Here is a 21,196-nt window from a genome sequence, read left to right as displayed (position 1 = left end):
CTCAGCGAGTCAAGTTTCAGCTGTAGCAACTTCACACATTATCTCACCAAGCTGTTCTGCTGCACTGCAGTGAATGACATGTCGCTTAAGGTACCTCTGCTCCTACCTCCGTCTTTTTATTTCACTATCAGTTTTGGGCTTAAGTTGATTTAAAAAAAAAAAAAAAAAAGGGAGGGGGGGGGAAGGAACTGAGGTGACACATTCTGCTGATCTTTGCTCCCAAATCACAGATTTCTATAAATGAAAATCGCTCTGTCCAAATTATTCTTTGCGCTGGAAAATTCTGTTTCTGCCCCAGATCTGCCAGCATTAGCGTTCAGTTGTAGCTACAGAGTCAGAATCAAAGCAGAAACAAAGTTTTCCTCCCGACGTCAAGAAAACATTTGCTCTGTGACTGAATCCCACTCTCAGCCGATATTCACAGAGCAATTCCTAAGCCTGAGCTGAACCAGGGAACCCCCGCGCTCACAGCTAGCCAACAAGCAAGGCGATGACTTGTCGGAGCAAATGCTGCCAAAGCCACTGAAGATTGCGGCAGGAGGACCGCGCGCAAGCCAGGCAAGCAGAATTTCATTGCAAACCCTTTGCCAATTTCAATTAAGAAAAATCTTCAGCCCAAACACACGACCATTGTTTTTCCTCCACGCTTTTGGCAGCGCTGGGGCTTTCTGGAGCCCTTTCCAACCCCGCGCTCTCCCTGCCACTGACTCTGGCTTGCTGCTGCTGTCTGGCACAAGAAGTCGTTCCAGGCAGAGAGCAATCCAGTGAATGTCTGTAATGAGTGTAACGCCAGCTCACCATCCCTTATAAAAAGGAGATTTTTGTCATTTTCTAGCATCAAGGATTAAATAAAGTATTATAAAAATGAACTACATGCATCCACAATGCATTCAACAAGTGAGACTTTACTATTTAAGATTACTTCGAAAAACTAATCCAGATTAATAACTTACTACAAATTAATGTAGTGTGTCATGAGAAAGTCAGGGGGACACTTTAGATCATTTTCCTCCAAAATTGCCTTGCTCTCTTATTTCTCATGTCTGTTTCTGTTTTCTAGGACTGCAGCACACACATAAACTCTATCATAGAATCACAGAATGGTTTGGGCTGGAAGGGACCATTAAAGCCCACCCACTCCAACCCCCCTGCCAGGAGCAGGGACATCTCCAACCAGATCAGGTTGCTCAGAGCCCCGGCCAACCTGGGTTGGAATGTTTCTAGGGATGGGGCATCCACCGCCTCTCTGGGCAACCTGGGACAGTGTGACACCACCCTCAGCGTAAAAATTTTTTTCCTAATATCTAATCTGAATCTACCTCCCTCTATTTTAAAAAGATTGCCCCTTGTCCTGTCCCAGCAGGCCCTGCTGAAGAGTCTCTCCCCACCTTTCCTGCAGCCCCCTTTAGGCACTGGGAGCTGCTCTCAGGTCTCCCCGGAGCCTCCTCTTCTCCAGGCTGAACAGCCCCAGCTCTCTCAGCCTGGCCTCACAGCAGAGCTGCTCCTGCCCTCTCAGCATCTGCGTGGCCTCCTCTGGACCCTCTCCAACAGCTCCACGTCCTTCTGATGTTGCGGGCTCCAGAGCTGGACGCAGTGCTGCAGGGGGGTCTCACCAGAGCGGAGCAGAGGGGCAGAATCCCCTCCCTCGACCTGCTGCCACGCTGCTGGGGGTGCAGCCCAGGATGAGGGCACATTGCCGGCTCATGTTGAGCTTCTCAGCCACCAGCACTCCCAAGTCCTTCACCTCAGGGCTGCTCCATTCTCCGCCCAGCCTGGATTTGTGCCTGGGACTGCCACAACCCACATTTTGCCATTCTAATTCACACTTGAAAAGCAAAAAATATTCAAAAAACAGGGACAAAAGACACGTCTGTTGAACCGTCCAGGCGGCAGTGCGTGGGATAAGTGAGAAGTCTAACACTCATCTAGGAAAGACACACTGTACCCATTTGGACCAACTATTACCATCAGTCCACACCAACAGAGGAAAATGACCCGATTTCTTTTTTTTCTTTTTTTTCTTTTTTTTTTTTTGAAGTAAAATCCATGGAACTCAAAGCCTGATGACTTCTCAAGTGAATCTAGAAAGGAGCCTGTAACCAGCAGTTTGCCATAAACATGATTTTCTGAAGTAACATACTAATCTTGTTTCCGTGATTAAGAAAAGCAAAGTCATTTGGGAAAGAAAACCAGTTTGTATGGTACCAACACTGGGGTAGTAGGCAGACAGGATTCTGCAAAGCTGAGTTCAGGGATTTTTTTTAATTAGGAAAATTCACTTGTTTCTCCAGGAAAGGTCTCACTACAAAACCCAAAAAGATTGTTCTTCTCGTTTCCTCCTGCAAGAATGCGCCTCTACACTCAAAATAACACCTCACTTACTAGGTGTGGTCAATATGGTCCATATTCTGTCTCAGAATGACTGGCTGGCATAAGATACTTAAAAAAAAAAAATCTTCTCCTGAAAATTACAGCAGAATCTGCTTACAGAGGATGCTTTCGTGTACCAAGAATCAGCTGTACCCTGTCTTTCATGCCCTGAAGAACAGCATTTTATAGAGAAAGTTTTCATCACATAAGGACATAATTACAGATATTTCCTTTTTTTAATACACACATTTAATTAATTTTTAAATCCTACGCAACATCTGAAGTTCAAATTCTGGTTTTGCTAATTAGTTTCAAGTTTTTTGCATATTGACTCAGGCACATAATCTGCACGCTGTGCCAAGCAATATTTTGATCAATTGTGAATTTATATTTTCATTCCATTCAACTTGGTTCCTAAGTCATAAAACTGCACAAATGACACAACAGTGTATCTTCTAACAGTTAACTAAAGAACATAAAATTCTCACATTAAACAAGCATCGAATTCTTTTCAGCGGGAACATTACCAAAAACGTCTCCAAAATTAAAATAAGCTTCCCTCTCAAGGTACCTTGGCAATTCCTCGCTAAGTTTGCATCAAGTTTAATTTGGGAATATAACATTAATACAACCTTTTTGGATTAATTCCTAAGCTCTTACGTTTCAGATTCACAAATTTAACTTCATGTCATACTGTATTAATAATTGCTCTACCCAAAACACCAGCTTTCCACCCATGGAGATGATGGATCATGGGACCTTTTCAAGATCTGAAGCACAAGAATTAAAGACTACACACACTGTAAATAACCAGCAAGCTGATTCTGTTGTTAAAATAATGAATTCTAATTTCTCTAGAACAGGCTTGAAATGGTCTGGTTTCCTGAGCATAACAAGTTATTATCAGGCATAATTTTACATAGAAACATTATAGAGTTTAAGCGTACGTAACTATTTCTTTTACTACTGTTGCCTGTACGATTATAGTAAATTAAATGTACAACAGGTTTTACTAACAGCAAAATGATTTTTCACCTCTAGATAAATATACCAAGTATAAGCCTTGTTTTCCATTATTAATTAAAATAACTTTATACTGAATTTGTGAGATCACCTATGTGTTTTATATGTTCATTTTTACCCTTTTTAAATGTACTTACTGGTTGTTCGGGTAAGTCTTGTGGCTTTTCCATGGGTACTACTATTCTAATGCTTAAACGACTCAAATCGTGTGTTCCTCGGCAGTCTTCAAAGCCTGTCAAAAAAAGGTGTTCATAGCTTTAAGTACTTTTTGGGAGGCTTATCATTTAGGCTATCAGAGAACATGAATTGTTATATATTCCACCCACAAGCTTTCTAAACTCGTGTTGCCATCTCCCAAGTAAAAGATGAAATTCATATATGGAAAGATTTCATAAACAAGGGATTTAGCTTTAAGCTTCAAGATATAAACAGACTTTTTGATGCACGTGGCACATTTCTACATCATTCACTTGTACCGTACTGACTATGGAAGCTCATGTATCAATCAGACATGTGCACTATGATTTTAAAGACACTTTAAATGATCAAGTCTGGTCTACTAGGTCAGTAAACAGCGTGATTCAATCTAACCTGTTTTAATTGAGAACATTTATATAACCAAAAAAAAAAAAAAAAAATCAGGACAAGACCGTACACCTAAATGTATTTACACGCAGTACTGTTTACTGCCAAATTCACAAAGCAAGTGAATGCACCTTTCAAAAAGAGAAGTCTGATTAAAATTCATGAAATAATTTTTATTTTGGAATCTAAGCAACCCAGTAGCATTTAGCACAGAGATCTTATACACCACACCAAAGAGCTGCCACACCGCAGGGTTTTAAAAACCACAGAAAGGAAATTTTGCAGATCACTTTCACAACCCAATTAATGTTCGCAATTCGGTAGGCAAAAGATAAGGCACGCGACCTCCGTGGATCCCCACTCTGCCCGACCCACGTTCACAAACAGCGTGACCTATGCGTCCGATCACACTTCTTTTGCCCTCCCACCTCAGGAGCAGCTCATTAAAACCAAGCCCCGACCCCTTCAGACAAGCTCCAAAAAGCCAGCGGGTGACTCCTCTCCCATCCCAGCAGCGCCGTCTCTTCCACACGCACGTGCGCATTATTGCACACAGAGCAGGATCGAAGTGGATTACAGAAATCAGAAGAAATTTTCACTGAGTGAAAAACACTCAGTGATTGGGAAGACACCGAATACGGTGACCTTGTGTGCTGAGGTACAACCCGTTCCTGCCCCCACGGCCATGAAAGTTTGGCTGTAAATCTCAGCAGAAACATGAAAGCCATCTGCCCAGCTCTGCTTTCCCTGTGCCCTTCTGTTCTCCTGTCCTGTCTGGAGCATTCGGGCACCTTCACACGCAATTGTCCCCACGCAAAGGGACTAAACAAGTTACAGAAACAACTTTCCAGTGTCCTGAAAACAACTGCTATTTCCCCCTCCTGACCCCCTCCTAGACCTACTTAAACTCGGAGCACGTGAGCCAGCCTGCGGCGGAGCACCACGTGCCGAGCACGGGGACACCTTGCAGCCTGGAATAATTTCATATTAACCATGAAAACACAAAGGATTTCTTCTCCCTTATTTGAGGACAGGTCTTACATGTCAGGGTGTATCATATATGCCAGGGTAAAATTTCATCGAGGGTTTGTTTTCCAAGGCTTTCCCCCTAATCAAAGCTACTTACTTTTATTGCCTGAACTGCAAATCAATTGAATTTACAATAAATCTCCTCAATAACTCAGGTCCTTTTGCAACGACCCTATTCATGCCACATACATGAAAGTATACCATTGCGCTGGGCTGGCCCTGGCTGGATGGCAGGTGCCACCAAAGCTGCTCTGTCACTCCCCTCCTCAGCTAGACAGGGGAGAGAAAACACCAGGAAAAGTATGCAAGTCGAGATAGGGACAGGGAGAGATTGCTCACCAATTTCCGTCACGGGTAAAACAGACTTGACTTGGGGAAAAAAAATTAATTACCAATCCAATCAGAGTAGGATAGTGAGAAACAAAATCTCTACATCTTGAAACACCTTCCCCCCACCCCTCCCTTCTTCCTTCAACTTCACCCCCGATTTCTCTACCTCCTCCCACCCAGCAGCACAGGGGGATGGCGAATGGGGGTTGCAGTTGTTTCTGCCTTCTCCACACACTCCACACTTTTCCCCTGCTCCAGCATGGGGTTCTTCTCACAGGAGACAGCCCTCCACAAACTGCTCCAGCGTAGGTCCTTCCCACAGGCTGCAGTCCTTCAGGAACGGACTGCTCCAGCAGTCCCCCTTGGGGTCACAGGCCCTGCCAGAAAACCTGCTCCAGACTGGGCTCCTCATCACGGGACCACAGGTCCCGCCAGGAGCCTGCTCCAGTGTGGGCTTCCCACAGGGCCACAGTCTCCATCGGGCACATCAACCTGACCCAGCGTGGGGTCCTCCACGGGCTGCTGGCCGTTTTGTTCACAAGTGTAACTAACTCTCTTCCCAAATGAGCACGGCATCTTGTAGCACCTGGAAGCAAAGGAACAAACCAAAGCAGATGAGCAGCACCCTCCGCCTAGATGGCAAGTGAAAGCTTGGCCTCCGGTGGCTTCATATCTTCTTCTCGACAATACTCCATTCCTCCAGAAATAGAAGCCTGGGCAGAAGACATCTCACAAAGACCTAGCGCTCATAGCACAGAAGCAGGCAGAACTACTTAAAGCAGCAGCATGCACTTCTGGGTGAGAGCGATGTGCTTGACCAGTACACCTGACTAGCCAGGAGTGACGGGGTCTCTCTCCAGCAAAGCGTCCTACACCACAAACAGTTTAAGCTGGTGCTGCAGGAAGAGCTCCTGTTCCTCCTTACCTCCACCCTTGCTTGCCCAGCACCCCTTCCTTTGGGGCCACCGAAGTGCTCGTGTGGCTGAACAGAGTCTGGCTGAACAGAGAGGATCTGACCCTCTTCCAAGGAAAAAAAAAAAAACAAAAAATCCTGAACAAACAAAAACCAAACAAACCAACCAACCGCAAGAGGCACTCAAGCACCATCTTTCTGCTAAGCTGCTTTAAGTGGGACCAGCTCTGGTCTCAGGCAGCCCCGTGCTTGAGGGCGCCAGCAGGACGGGGAACAGGCAGAGCATGCAAGCAGGGCAGCAAGATGCTCCTTTTCAGCGACGGCCACAGTAAATGAAATGACAATTTTTATATCTTATTTATGTTTCACTTTGGCAAAACAGAGGACATAAGTCACAGTGACATACACAGAGCTCAGCAGCCTTTCAACCCATATCATCCACCCAATCCCAGTTCTCCTGTAGAGCTCCCACACGACTTCTCGTGGCCAGGCATGGAAAGCACCCGGACCACGAGCAAGGCCAGAGCCTCTCCCTGCCTTTACCCAGGGAGGGGAGTTGCCTGCCTCTCTCCTCCCGCAGGGAGAGGTTGAACAAAGCTGCTGACAGCTTCAGCGCCAAAGCCTCAGGGAGGAGGAACCACAGAGCAGCTGCTCTGGCCGTGCCCATTTCCCTACCAGCATCCTCCAACACGGCTAATCCGTGCCACCGCCCATCAGTCAGCTCCAGGTGTGGGGCAGGCATTCAGCCCAGGGCAGCCCACCCTGTCCTCCGGCCAGCCCCGAGCACCTCCGGGTGCTGTAAGCCACCTCCTCGCCCAGGAGGAGAGGTACGCACCGCCACGCCACCCAGGGCTTGGGTTTCCAAAAAACAAAGCCAGCGCCTCGCACCTGCTCGGCTCAAGCTACCTCAGTGTATTATGTTACTTAGCAAGCAGCTTTCCATGAACAAAGTTGATTTTTAAAAACTGTAGATAAATAATACTGATTTTTTTTTTTGTGGCATCTCAAATCTCAAAATTAGATTTTTAACTCATATAATAACTCAAGGCGACTGTGCTTCAGATAAGCTTATTGCATAGTTTCTATGCGGGAACATTTCAAAGTGACCACACCAGAAGAGACATCGCAGAAGATCTTTGATATCTTCAGTTCCAAGAAGAGTCTAAACTGTTGCAGCTTCACCCATGACAAGGAGATGCCGTTGGAACCGCCGGGCAGCAGAACAGCGACGCTCCCTGTCCCACGCATAGCCGCAGCCTCCCAGAGGCGACTGACGCTTGCTAACCTCAGAAGTGAAGAGAGCAGCGACTCACAGCGTTGGGGGCAGCTGGTGTTCGGTCACTTTTTCCATCTAGATGTCTGTGTTAACGAGAAAACCTGTACAAAACGTAACTGAGGGTGCTACAAGCCATCAAATGAGCGGCAGCACTGAAAGAAACATTCAGAAAAATGAGTCAAGTGTTATGCTTCCGAAAACCAGCAAAATGCCGTACTTTTTTGACTTTATGGAGCGGTTTTCATTATTTACCTGAGGAAAATTATTTTGCAATATGTGAATTAAACAGTATTTTTTGTTTAATGTAGACTTGTTTTGTATAGCCATCCTGGTTTAATTCCAACTTGGACAAACACCAACAAAGTGAAATGTCAAGGTTGGGTGTTTTTGTGCGTTTTGGTCGCTCAATTTATGGAGACACGTTATCTAAACTTCCAAACAGAAAGCATCAAAGCAGAGGAAGGGACAGCAGAATCACACCGATCAGCTGCCTGCCTTCTGTTCTGCACAAGATCACTATGCCAATAATTCCCTACTAAAAGCCCTGGCAAGTTACGTACAGTGTCTTGCACTAAATCTCGTTTTAAAAATCCTAAAACGCAAAGTCTAGCTTGGTCGGATTCTCTTGAACTAGATACTAGGGAGATAATTTCTGAAAGCTATCAGCATCAGGCTAGACTGCTATTTATTTTCATTCTGTTCTTCACAAGCCCATCTGCCTTGGCTTTGAATATAAGATTTCAGCTGAGGAAGAGTTCTTCTCTCAAGCTGCAAATAATTAAAACCAAGGCCACTGTGATAAAACCAACAAGCAGTAATTACACTGATTAGAAAAAGAGCTGTCTGCATATGGGTTTGTATGACTTTAAAATAGCCACTATTTCCCTAAGAACAACGCTTTAGTTAGGGTAATGAAATTTTAGCCATTAAACAGAAAGTTAAAATAAAATGTTTCGTATGGCAATAGTGTCATCTCTGCAGTTATTTCCACTCTTTATTTACTCAAGGGCCATCACATTACTATGAATAGCCATGAACATACTAATTAAGCAGCAGAAGAAGAGCCCAAGCTTCCCGTATTTTCCAGTGGAGCATTTCATGGTGATCTGTCCCGTGCTGCTACACTACAAGCACGTGGGATCGGAGAGTGCCGCCAAAGCGACCTAAGCCGTCCCTCGACGGGAGCAGGGTTTTTCCTTGCAATGTGCTTTTACTCCATGTCAGTCACCACGCGACAAAACGCTTCTTTCGGAGAAGAGCAGATCTCGGCACTGTGGGGTGTGGTGGATCTCCACCCTCCTTTTTTAAAAAATGTAATTAAAAACATCCAAAGACATAAATACAAAAAAGTAAAGAGAGAAGAGACACAAACTGACACTACTATGCACTGCACAGCTACCAAGTCCTTTTTATTCTGGACGTTTATGATTTAAGGTTTAATCTTCAGGCAAAACACGCTATCGGCCACCTCCCACGCCGGAAGCGAACCGCGCCCCTCCGCATCAGGGTACGAGCAGGCGTACAGAAGTAGCCTCCTTGTTCCACAAGGAAGTTTCTTTACTATTTTATCCTTCCCGTACCTCAGCATTCTGATATCTAACTGTGATAATATTTCATCAGCCCAGCTGCTGAAATTCAACACAGCCAAACTAGTGTTCTGCCTACACCGAGCAAGCAAACCCGCTCTGCTCCAACAGGATCTCTCACGAGGATTTGGCAAAAACAGGCATTCTCTAAAGTTCTTAAGAATCTCCCATTTGGTTTTTGAACAGCTTGATTAAAAATCACAGGAAATGACAGCATCAGCCTGGTTCCTAGTTTGGCCTGTGTAGGAAAACAGCCCCTTAAGGAGCGGACAGGAATCGAACCATTTTGTGTGCCGAGCTTCGTTTTTCCTTTCTTCAGGCAAAGACAAGATAATGGAAATTCTTCGTGGAGTTGTACCGTCACAATGATGTAAACAAAGGGAGCGAGTAAACAGAATCATGTCGCACACCCAGGCATCTATCTAGCGAGTTTGAACACAAACTCAAAAAACCTTTAAAGATACTTTCAAGAAAAGGGGATCAGAGTATTTAATATGCTAACGCAAGTCCAGGGACACGCAAAGCAAGGCACAGAGGAGCAGAAGAGGGGCCTATCTGGCTTTTCTCCTCCACTCATGAATGAAATGCTTAACACAAATCATTCGCTTTCACAAGCAGACCTGCACGTAACACAGCGAATGACCTCCCTCCCGTGGTGCTCACAATTCATTTAGAAACATCGCGCTGAGGCTGCACGTTCAGCGTCTGACAGTCATCCCCTGACTGCCAGGCAGATGAGAACAGGTGCATCACTCCGGCGTTTGAAAATACCAACGAGGTCAGAGGGAAAGGAATGCCAGTTGCAAATTGTGATACTCCCAAATCCTGCTTTCTAACACCGCCAACAATCAACTCCTCAGACAACAGTCTTGCTCTCCAAAACAATTCTTAAAAATTCCCTCTAACATCCATCGTAAAGGCATCATATCTCAAGTTTGATTTTGTTGAATCCCTCCCTTCCCTAAGTACAGTTTTCTACTATTTTCCTTATTCAGTAGCAGACAGCAGCCCTTTAAAAAATGAAAAAAAAAAAAAAAAAAAAAGGGAATACAGTTAATGAATGAAAGCTGTGCTAAACACCAGTCTGCTGATTTCCTGTCTTTAGTAAATGCAGCAAACCTCACGGCAAAGATTGCTACTCTGCCGTCCTTCGCTTTCTCTCACTCTCCACGCACACAGCCAGACACACACAGATCACTGCAAAATACCAAAGAATAAACCTCTGCAGTGAGATCCACCGCGCTGTTTATTGCTCTCCATCCGTGCTCTCTCTTCTCTTAACTGCGGGGGCCGACAGGAAAGATGGGGAGAGGATGTTCAGCAGGGCCTGGTGTGACAGGATGAGGGGGAATGGTTTTAAAATAGAGGGAGGGAGATTTAGATTGGATATTAGGAAAAAATGTTTTATGCTGAGGGTGGTGTCGCACTGGCCCAGGTTGCCCAGAGACATGGTGGATGTCCCATCCCTGGAAACATTCCAGGCCAGGTTGGCCGGGGCTCTGAGCAACCTGATCTGGTTGGAGATGTCCCTGCTCCTTGCAGGGGGGTTGGACTGGGTGGGCTTTAACGGTCCCTTCCAGCCCAAACCCTTCTGTGATTCTGTGATTCTATGAATAAAACACTGTAGAAGTTAGCGGGAAGGCAGACTGTGTGCCCTATTTTTGAACATGCAAGGGGCCACGACAAGCCTGTAAACACAGTTCTGTAGAACAGAACGGTTTGACTGAAATTTCATAATCTTAATATGGAAAAAAAAAAACCCTGTGTAGTATTTATAAAGTGAGAAAATTACTGAAATTAAATGCGGTAATACAAATATAGCATTACTCTACGCAATGCCTATTTCATTACAGGAATTTTCAAGTTATTTTTAAATCCTTGAATGCGTATCAACATGAAGGCTGTCTGCACTTCACTTCACTTGAACGACAACACACACAGTTTGGTTTCCCAGTTCTTAGGCAATTCTGTTAAACTTGATTTTGAAACACAGCAGGGAAATTTGTAATGGGGAAAAGAACTGTTTTCACAAATGGAAGATTTGTATGTAACAACTTCATCCTCGAGGAAAACAACTCCCACTGAGCCCAGAAACAAGTTGGCAAGTTCTTCTAGACAGACCTGAGGTGCATAGCTCACATGGAACAAAAACACAAAACTGCTATTAACCTTTTAGTTACAAAACAAAGCATTGAAATCGATGTAAATATAAGAAAAGTAGAAAAATCAATTACCTCCTCTGTTCATGAGGATTCAACTTGCACTGAGACTTCATGGATTTTTCCCCGAAGATCACAAACAGTAAGATACCTGGTATCTCATGGCTTGCACACATTTTTGTGGTTTTGATAACCGAAAAATGGCAAATCTCTAGAGCTGCAGCTCCAGAGGAAAAAAAAAATACTGTTTGTTTTAAAACAAACTTTCAAATGGCAGAGAAGCTCTGACGACAAGCTCAACAGAATCCGACAATGTGCGCTTGCAGCTCAGAAAGCCAACCGCATCCTGGGCTGCACCCCCAGCAGCGTGGCAGCAGGTCGAGGGAGGGGATTCTGCCCCTCTGCTCCGCTCTGGTGAGACCCCCCCTGCAGCACTGCGTCCAGCTCTGGAGCCCCCAGCATCAGAAGGACGTGGAGCTGTTGGAGAGGGTCCAGAGGAGGCCACGCAGATGCTGAGAGGGCTGGAGCAGCTCTGCTGTGAGGCCAGGCTGAGAGAGCTGGGGCTGTTCAGCCTGGAGAAGAGGAGGCTCCGGGGAGACCTGAGAGCGGCTCCCAGTGCCCAAAGGGGGCTGCAGGAAAGGTGGGGAGAGACTCTTCAGCAGGGCCTGGTGTGACAGGACGAGGGGTGATGGTTTCAAAATAGAGGGAGGCAGATTCAGACTGGAGGTGGCAGATGCCCCATCCCTGGAAACATTCCAGGCCAGGTTGGCCGGGGCTGTGAGCAACCTGATCTGGTTGGAGATGTCCCTGCTCCTGGCCGGGGGGTTGGACTGGGTGGGCTTTAACGGTCCCTTCCTACCCAAACCATTCTGTGATTCTATGATTTTACTATTACATATCTACCAGCATGGGCTAGGAGGAAACTAATCTGTAGTTTTTTTAGAGTGAAACTCTCAGTACTCAACTATCACTATGATTTTATTAAGTAAGTTTTCTGCAGTCACAACCTTTTTATTTGTTATTTTTCATTACAGGCAGCCATGGTATTTATCATGGTGAAATCAGTTCTGAGAACATCTGCAACTATTTGTGTCTTAGCAACTAGAGTAACTTGCTCAAAAAAATTAAAGAAAGAATAAAGTACTAGGTATTTGAGACTTTTTACTGGGGAAAAAAAAAACAATTTAAATGATGGTGCTCAATGCCTAGCTGTTCAGTAAGAGCCACTGCTTTTCATTAGGTGGATTTATTGCACCATCTGCTTCACACAGCATCAGTCCTGCTGGGAGAGGCAGGTGAGAGCACACCCCACGGCGTCAGGCAGACGGTCTGCCCGGTCCAGCCCAGGCCAGCACACCATCTCCAACAGCAGATGCCACCAGCAGGCAGTGCGTGGGCCTGGCCACTCTCCACTGCCCCCGCACGCCCCTCCGGCGGCCACAAGTGTGGGGACGCAGAGGGGGCTTCCCAGCTTCATCCTCCAGCACCCACTTATGGACTCGTTTCCCACAAATTTGTCTGGTCCCTCTCTGAGCTGGCTGCAGTCGGCAGCTCCCACAGGCGCCCGGGGCAGCTCACGACCTGCCGCATAAAGAACTTCTGAGCTGTTTGACATGAACGAGTTTTCAAGTGCCTTCAGTCCTAGTACGGCAGGATTGGGCAAGCAGCTCTGCTTTCAGCACGTTCCCTGCCTGCAGGATTTTGTGAACCTTGATTACATTCTCTCTCCAAATCAGTTCTAGGCTTCAGCTTCTCCTCGTAAGGTATCTGCTCCACTCCCTACAATCACTGCTCCCCTCCCTGCTCCCTCTTCAGACACAGCGACCAGAGCTGCACATGGCACACGAGATGTGGCTGCAACCATAGCTTTACGACGGAGTAGTAAAATGATGTCTCTCTGTTATTTTCAACTCCCTTCCTAATGACAGCCAAGATCGTTGGCTTTTGTCTGGCTGCCATTTACACTGAGGAATCATTTCAATCAACCATCACTGTCCTCAGTGGAGGACAGTGACTCCTCTTGGAGTCGTAACTGCCTGTTCCGAGTTCAGCACATGCAGATACCATTTCCCAAAATTAAGGGTAACTCATCTAGGGAAAAGCAATCTAAACCACATTTATGTTAATTACCTTAAGTTCTCGTAAAGTCATCTCCTGCCTTTTCTGCTCACTCAGTTGGCGGTATCCTTCTGCTTTCGGTGTGGCTTTTTATGAGACAAAAGTTGAGTAATATCAGTAAACTTGGGGATTTCACTGGTTGTTCATTTCTCTGGATCACTGCTGAAAGTGCTGGACAAAACCAGCCTAAGCACTGACATTAAGTTCTGTCTCTTCTCCAGCCTTTGAAGCGTCCACTAAGCCCTGTCCTCTGCTCCCTGGCCTTGCTAACTGAGGTCGAGGGCTTTGAACTTTGGTTTGTCAGGGAAGGCCCACCAAGTAGGGGCCAGCACACGTAAGACAGGCTGACAAAAATGCTCAGACGAACCAGCTCTGTTGAGGGATGATGGACAGATCTCGCATGATCTCGCACAGTCTGAGTAACACGGGTAGCCAAAAAGGGGCATGTGGTGGTAGATGTCCACTACAGATCCTCTGTGGAGAAATGAATGAACGCTTCTTTGAAGAGCTGGAACAAATCCAGTGATCACAGATCACAGTTTGCAAGAGGGACTTTAACCACCTCAATATACTCGGCAACGTGATGAGATGAACAAAAGTCAGGTTTCTCCATGCATCAAAGATACTTTTTTAACGTGGTGATGTGACATGGTAAGAGTTCAAGATCCCAGAGGAAGTGAAAATGACAAGTAACAAAATAAACAGCCAGATTGCAGTTTGTTCAGGAGACTGATCTGACGGGTACGGTACTACAGGAGGGCCTGAAGGAGCAATGCAGCCCAGGAGAGACGGCCAATCCCCAAGGACCACTTCCCCCAAGAACAGTCCAGCCCAACATGCAGAAAAATAAAATAAGCAGACGCAGAAGGAAGACAGTTTGGCTGGACAGTGACCTTCTGACTAAGCTCAAAAAGAAAGTACGGAGAGCAGTTACACATGAGGAATTCACCAGAACTGATGAAGCATGCAGAGGTCAGAAGCCTGGATGGCTCAGATCTGGCAGAGGATGCAAAGGGCAACAAGGAGGCTTCTGTGAGCACACAGGCAGCAAAAGACCAAGAAAAAGGTAGGTTGGATGCTGAGCAGGGCAGGCGATCAACTGACCAAGGACACAGGGAAGGCTGACGTATTCAATGTCTTGCTTGCTTCAGGCTTTACTGTCAAGGTCTTCTCTCAGACATCCCCCGTCCTTGTGTCTCGTGGCAGAGCTTGGAGGAGGAAAGTGCCACCTTTCAGGGTCCCCAGCAAACATCCCCGCTCTGGGGAGTCTGGTTATCTGGGCTCAGGGGCAAGAGAGTACAGCTGGTAACCTTGGGGACAGCTTTTCCAGAAAGCTCTACTGGAGGCTTCAGCAAAGGTCTCCACTCCCTGCCCCGGGAGCTGCTTTTAATCTGCTGCTCTCACTTTTGCACCCACCTGAGCTGCAGACTTGACTTCCCAGCTTGACCTCAAAGCTGCCTCACCGTGGATCCACCTGCCAAGCCGGGCTCTTGCCTTAACCCTGCTACCTGCCATCACCTGGCTTGCCCTTCCTACCTCACGGGTCCTGAGTGACCATACCCTTGCTGGCAAGGCCACCGCTGCTGCCTGCCTTGCTACCACACCTAAAGCCCCTTCCCTTAGGGACTAGTGTGTCCCTGCTGCTCCCAGACGCTAACAATGGTACAGAAAGATGAAGTTAGAGACTGCCTTAAGAAAACTGGACATACACAACTCCATAAGACCAAAGAGGATGGAGAAGGAAGTGCTTTCTATCATTTTTGAGAGGTCATTATCAATCTGGGAGGTGACTGATGGCTGCAAAGGGGCAAATGTCACCTTCAAAACAGGCAGTAAGGGAGATACGCGCCAGTCAGACTTGCCTCTGTGTCCCAGGGGACTGCAGAGCAAATCCACACAGAGACCACGCACACGGACAAGAAAGTGACTGAGAACAAAGAGCATGCATCCACCAAAGAAAAATGGTGCCTGGCCAACCTGCCTGCCCTTTCTGATACAATTATTTGCTCTGTGGAATAAGAGAGTTGTAAATATTCTGTATCTCGTTTTAGTAATGCAGAGTCCTTCAGCGTCCTTGCAGCCACGCGAGGCAGGTATAAACTATGGACAGACTACATGGTGGACAAAAAATTGTCTGGACTGCCACACTGAAAGGACTGTGATTACAGGCCTACAACCTAACTAGTGGCTGGTAACAAAAAGCCACCTACAAAGAGCTGACAGCGGACACAATATTAACATCTTCGTCATGGTCAGTGCAACAGTACAGAGCACTCAAAAAAAAAAAAAAATCCGTGTTTTATCTGTGGATAAAACCAAACTGTGGGGTGGGGAGGTGCAGTCCAAAAGGCTGAAAAGCAGAACTGCAATTTAGATGGACTGTGACATGCCAGAAGAGCAGGCTGGAGGGAACCTCATCAAGTTCAACAAGGGCAAGTGCTGTGTGCTGCCCTAGGGATGGAGCAACCCCATGCAACACAACAGGCTGAGAACAAGCTGAGAGGTCACAGTTCCGCAAAAAAGAAACTGGAGATCCTGGTGGACAAGAAGTTCAACATCAGTCAGCTGTGAGTCCTGGCAGAAACGAAGGCTTGTCTCAAGCTAGGCTAAAAAGATATCATAGAAAAGACAAAGCCAGGCTCATCTCAAATGCCTAGAGAAAGAGGTCGTGGTCATAAATTGCAGCAAGGAAAATTCCAGTTCAATGTGAGGAAAAATTTATTCATTGTGTGCGTGGTCTGCACTGGAAGAGTGACTCACAGGGGTGGTGAAATTTCCACCCTTGCACATTTTCAAAACCCCAGTGGACAGCACCCTGAACAACTTACCTCCTGTTAGCAGGAGACTGAAGGAGGCCACCTCATGAGGTCCCTTGCAGTCCAAAGCTACGCCTCCACCAGCTTTCCACTGACAGAGATCCTCTCCACCAAGCCAGGGGAAACTTAGCTTCTTTAACACAGCTTTGATAAAATGTTTTCTGAAAATCTGATTATACCTGTTGCTCCCCTCTACCCACGCACCTGCCGAACTCCAGTACCTTAACAAGGTAGACTTTCCCTTTACAGAAGCCACGCTGACTCTTTTCCAATGGACTGGATTTTCCAGTAAGCAGTGATTTGGTCCCTTACAACTCTATCATCTTATCGCTGCGGGAAGGTAGTCACCTGTATTGTGTTCCACGATGTCCTCCAGAGCCCATCTTCAGCAGAACCAGTGAAACAACCTGGATTCCTGCTCTTGATTGATTTAAAGAATGTATTACTACCGGCTTGAGCCTCCTGTGCATGGTGCTCTTCAACTTCCTTTTCATCCTTTCTAATGCTCTTCTTACATTTCACCTGCCGTACTACAGATTTTCCTGTTCTCATCCACCACGCTTTCCATTTTTCAAACGCTCATCTCTTCCCCACATGATGGTTTTTCAGCTTTCCCACCGAGTCACGCAGGTATTTTGAGGGGGGATCCATTTATTTGCTTTCAAACAGTGTATCTTGGCTTCTGACACAGCATTTTTTTAAACAGACTCCAAGCTCTTCGTAGGCTGCTCACTTTTGGGGCAGATCTTTTTATGGTTTGGGGGATTTTTAAACTACTTGATTCATTTTTAGGTATTTTCATTTCTTGAAATTGAATATCCATGTGCTGGTCTTATTTTGTCTGCCATCCCCTTCTACTCAGTTATATCTAACTGTACTGTGCTTGCTAGAAGCCATCCTGCTACTAGTTTAAAGTAGGCCCAGTGCATCACGGTCCTCTGAAAAGCAGCTTCTCTTGTCAGTTTTAACTTGGTTGCCGCAGGCAGCAATTGTTTATTGAGTTAGAAGAACGTTCCCTCTACCTCATCTCCCAACGAGGCACAGAACCGGTCTCTGTGCAGGCAGAGAGATCTCCCACTATAACTCTGCCAAATTTGCAGCTTCTGTCATCTCACTTAATAGCTCCCGATGACTATCACTGCCCTGATCCAGAGGTTGCCAGTATAATCCTAGTAGAACATTTAAGCCTGGGATTTCCACCCATACAGACCTGCCAGTGCTTCTCTTTTCCTGTATTTGTAACGCTGCCAGCCTTTATAAAAACCCCTCACACACAGTGCCCAGCTCCCACGGCCCCACCCCGCCAATTCCGTACAGCCGGTTCCCTGGCACTGCCGCGCTCCAGTGAAAGCCGCCTTCCACCCCATCTCAGAGACGCTTGGGCTTAGCTCCCCATAATCACTATCGAAAGAAGATCCCTAACGACACTGAAAATAACTTACATGATTACAATATCTACAACTAGTTAACGCTGTTGTGTCACAAATCACCCAAAACAAGTACATTCCATTTGGAATTCAACAACCCAAAAACTTACAATTGACGTTACAGTGCTATCAATAGGTACGGACCAAATGCAGACTTAGACAGTAAGAGATTTATTTCTTGCTCACCAGCAAAATCCTTTTCTCTCTCTGCTCCTGGCAGGTCAGTCAAGTTTCAAATAAGAATTAACATCTCACAAATGGAAACATCATCTCCTCTGCTAGGTACAATTTTGGCAAAGAAACACCCGATGACTTTTTTTTCCCAATCTACCCTAAAGGTCCCATTTCTCCCAATTCTCCTTTTCTTCCATGTTAGTTCAGGTCCTCTTCAGTATGAATCGTAATTAACATGTGCTACCAGTGACCACTCACACACAACCTAAGAATCTCCGAGCTGATCCTGCATATGTCATGCATTATTTTCTACAAAAGAGAAGGGGCTGTTATTTTATTTACTGCGAGTATTCCTAGCTTATCTACGCTCCAGGCTGGAACAATCAGTAAAAAAGCTACATTCAAATGCACAACAATAGTACAAAGTTTCTACACAAGCCTCAAAACATCTTGCAGCCAGGACAACAAAGCCTTCAGAGTAAAAAACCGATTCATATTTCCTTTCTCTTCCCTGTTGTCCTTCCATTTATCCCCATTTCCTTTTTTTCTCCTTCACGCTATTATTTGTTTGAATTATCTAACTGCCAGTCTAGTCATTATATAACTTTTTATATTTAGCCCACACAAAATATTTTCAGTTTAAGAGTACTTAAATATATTAACTTCTAAAAACAATGACTCACTCCGATCAACAACTCTTTTCTCTAGAAAACAAAAACATACTTCTAGACAACAAAACTGTGGTGACATAAGCTTTCAGGCTTTGGATCTGTCCTACTTGAAACTTTCTCTTTACAGAGAAAGCTTTTGCTCCCTGCAATCTTCCAAGCCTTCTTGCAAACATAGAAAAGCAGAACATCCAGCTACCCGACGTGGATAACTACTCATTATCGCAATTAATTAGCCGCTGGGTTCGTTCACAAGCGGCCACCCCACAGGGTCAACAATGCAGGCTCACCTTCTGCTCCGTACACTGAGAAATCACCTGAAGGGGCAGGATGACACACACCAAAGATACAGACAAAGGAAACACAGCGGGAAAAGTCCGACCTCTTAATAACGTAAGAAGCCTTGTTTGAGATTGGTTTTGATCCACAGGGGTCTCAGTCAGGCTGGTTTACCAGGTTCGGCCAAACGGCAACTACACAAATTATAAAGAGCAACAAAACAGTTGACAGGCGTTGACAGAGAGCCATCAAGATTTGGGGCGGGGGGGGGGGTGTTTTTAAACTTACTGTGTTTCTCAAGTTAGAGCTTTCAAGGAGAAAAATAAAAATAGGAGGTGAGATGAAAAAAAGCATGAGACTTCAGAGTTCCCACAACTGTGATCATAAGAAGACTCAAACTCTGCATCTCCACAAAGTTTGCATGTTTTTCTCTGGTCAATAATTAAGCAAAACAAAACAAAACAAAAAAAAAGAGAATGAATTACCCTACTTCAGGCATCAGGTAAACCAGGTTCTCTAACCTTCTAGTATGTGCAAGTGTTGCTTGATTCCAGGAGGAAACAAACAAGATCACGAAGACGTCTCCACTGCCACAAACACACCTTCTTCAGACCTTGTCATCGAGAATTAATCTCTAATCAGACAACAAATAAATCGTAGCAAAAATAGTGCTGTATGTTCTGAAGTTTCTGATGGTTGAAGAAAACCTAGAATGCAAAATGAATGCAGGCAGACAAATGACCAGGTCATTGGTTTACTCAAATATTTGTAATCAGCTGAGTTGTGGCAAGTGATAATATTGTGCAGTTTAATTTTAGCTGACACCAGTTGCAAAGCGAATCACATTACGCAAACTCCTGCAGTTGCAACCGAAGACCGCTTAACCCTACACTCTGTTAAGTCACAATGAGTTTTATTTCACAACTGCGCTGTGCAAGGAACACAGGCACAACTAATTTTCGCAGCTCTCGGATCCCTGGTAGCTCTGTTACCTGTGACGGCGTGCCCGTCCCCAGGGAAGCCAGGGGCCCGGGCGAGCGACTAACAGGACCGACGTTTCGGCAGAACCAGCAGGATGACACACACCTTCAGGCTAAACCAGAGCCCAAGGAATGAGTAACTTCTTCCTTACAGATAATCTTTGAGCAAGAACAGCCCACAGTAATTTCTGTTGCCTTTAAGCTCCAAAATCTGTCAACATCATTAAATTCCCCAAAGGGCTGCCATCTCCAACTAATGGAGTCTGCCAAAAACTCTCTTGACCTAGTCCACTTTTTACTTCCCTCACTGGAAAAAGAAGCTGCATGACACACACTGGATTCTGGTAGCAGTTCAGTAAGAACTAACACTTTCATTAAAGACCAATTATATAAGTTTTTTATAAGAGCAGCCACAAAAAAGGTCATTTCATTCAGAGATTATAGAAACTTACTCAACAACTTGGCACTGGTTTTTTCTTCAGTATAAAGTTAAACTCTTTAGGTCCCGGAAAGCTAGCACACAGATCAACAACCCAGCAAACTGTCAAACCACTTTCGCTATCCTATTTTAAAACGCTGAGAGCAGTGGTATCATTGACTCACAGGGACTTTTCGGCTTTCTTCAGGTCAAGCAAGTATTTTGTAACTTCTTTTTTTGTTCTGTTTTAGAATCATAGAATCATAGAATGGTTTGGGTTGGAAGGGACCATTAAAGCCCACCCAGCCCAACCCCCCTGCAAGGAGCAGGGACATCCCCAACCAGATCAGGTTGCTCAGAGCCCCGGCCAACCTGGCCGGGAATGTTTCCAGGGATGGGGCATCCACCGCCTCTCTGGGCAACCTGGGACAGTGTTCTATAACTCGCATCGTAAAAAATTTTTTCCTCATTTCCAATCTAAATCTACCCCCCTCTATTTTAAAACCATTACCTCTCGACCTATCGCAACAGGCCCTGCTGAACAGCCTCTCCCCACCTTTCCTGCAGCCCCCTTTGGGCACTGGGAGCCGCTCTCAGGTCTCCTCGGAGCCTCCTTTTCTCCAGGCTGAACAGCCCCAACTCTCTCAGCCTGGCCTCATAAGAGAGGTGCTCCAGCCCTTTTATCATCTTTGGGGCCTCCTCTGGACCTTCTCCAACTGGTCCATGTCCTTCTTGTGTTGGGGGCTCCAGAACTGGACGCAGTACTCCAGGTGGGGTCTCACCAGGGCAGAGCAGAGGGGGAGAATCACCTCCCTCGACCTGCTGGCCACGCTCCTCTTGATGCAGCCCAGGATGCGGTTGGCCTTCTGGGCCCCAAGGGCGCATTGCCGGCTCATGCTGAGCTTCTCGTCCACCAGCACTCCCAAGTCCTTCTCAGCAGGGCTGCTCTCCATCCATTCCCCACCCAGCCTGGATTTGTGCCTGGGATTGCCCCAACCCACGTGCAGGACCTTGCACTTGGCCTGGTTGAAGTTCATGAGGTTGG

At 45.9% G+C, this 21,196-nt stretch overlaps 1 protein-coding gene across 6 annotated transcripts in view; it reads right to left on the bottom strand.

Moving 5' to 3' along the window:
- The window catches only part of EYA3 (EYA transcriptional coactivator and phosphatase 3), a 60,255-nt gene that overhangs the window by 34,802 nt on the left and 4,257 nt on the right, over positions 1 to 21,196 (bottom strand). For 2 of the 6 annotated variants that reach the window (XM_086765221.1, XM_086765226.1), the window contains one exon: positions 3,531 to 3,625. In XM_086765221.1, the coding sequence (XP_086621347.1) occupies positions 3,531 to 3,563 (33 nt within the window). In that variant the 5' untranslated portion in view covers positions 3,564 to 3,625. Of the gene's footprint in view, positions 1 to 2,464; positions 2,539 to 3,530; positions 3,626 to 6,262; positions 6,356 to 7,357; positions 7,515 to 7,535; positions 7,606 to 21,196 lie in introns of those variants that run through there. The other 4 variants (XM_086765223.1, XM_086765225.1, XM_086765224.1 and 1 more) reach the window with 4 other exon arrangements.

This window comes from Chlamydotis macqueenii, chromosome 22 (genome assembly GCF_036417535.1).
Source record: "Chlamydotis macqueenii isolate bChlMac1 chromosome 22, bChlMac1.mat, whole genome shotgun sequence".
Lineage (NCBI taxonomy): Eukaryota > Metazoa > Chordata > Aves > Otidiformes > Otididae > Chlamydotis > Chlamydotis macqueenii.
The sequence above is the reverse complement of the archived record's forward strand: the minus strand, read 5'-3'. Positions and strand labels throughout refer to the sequence as shown.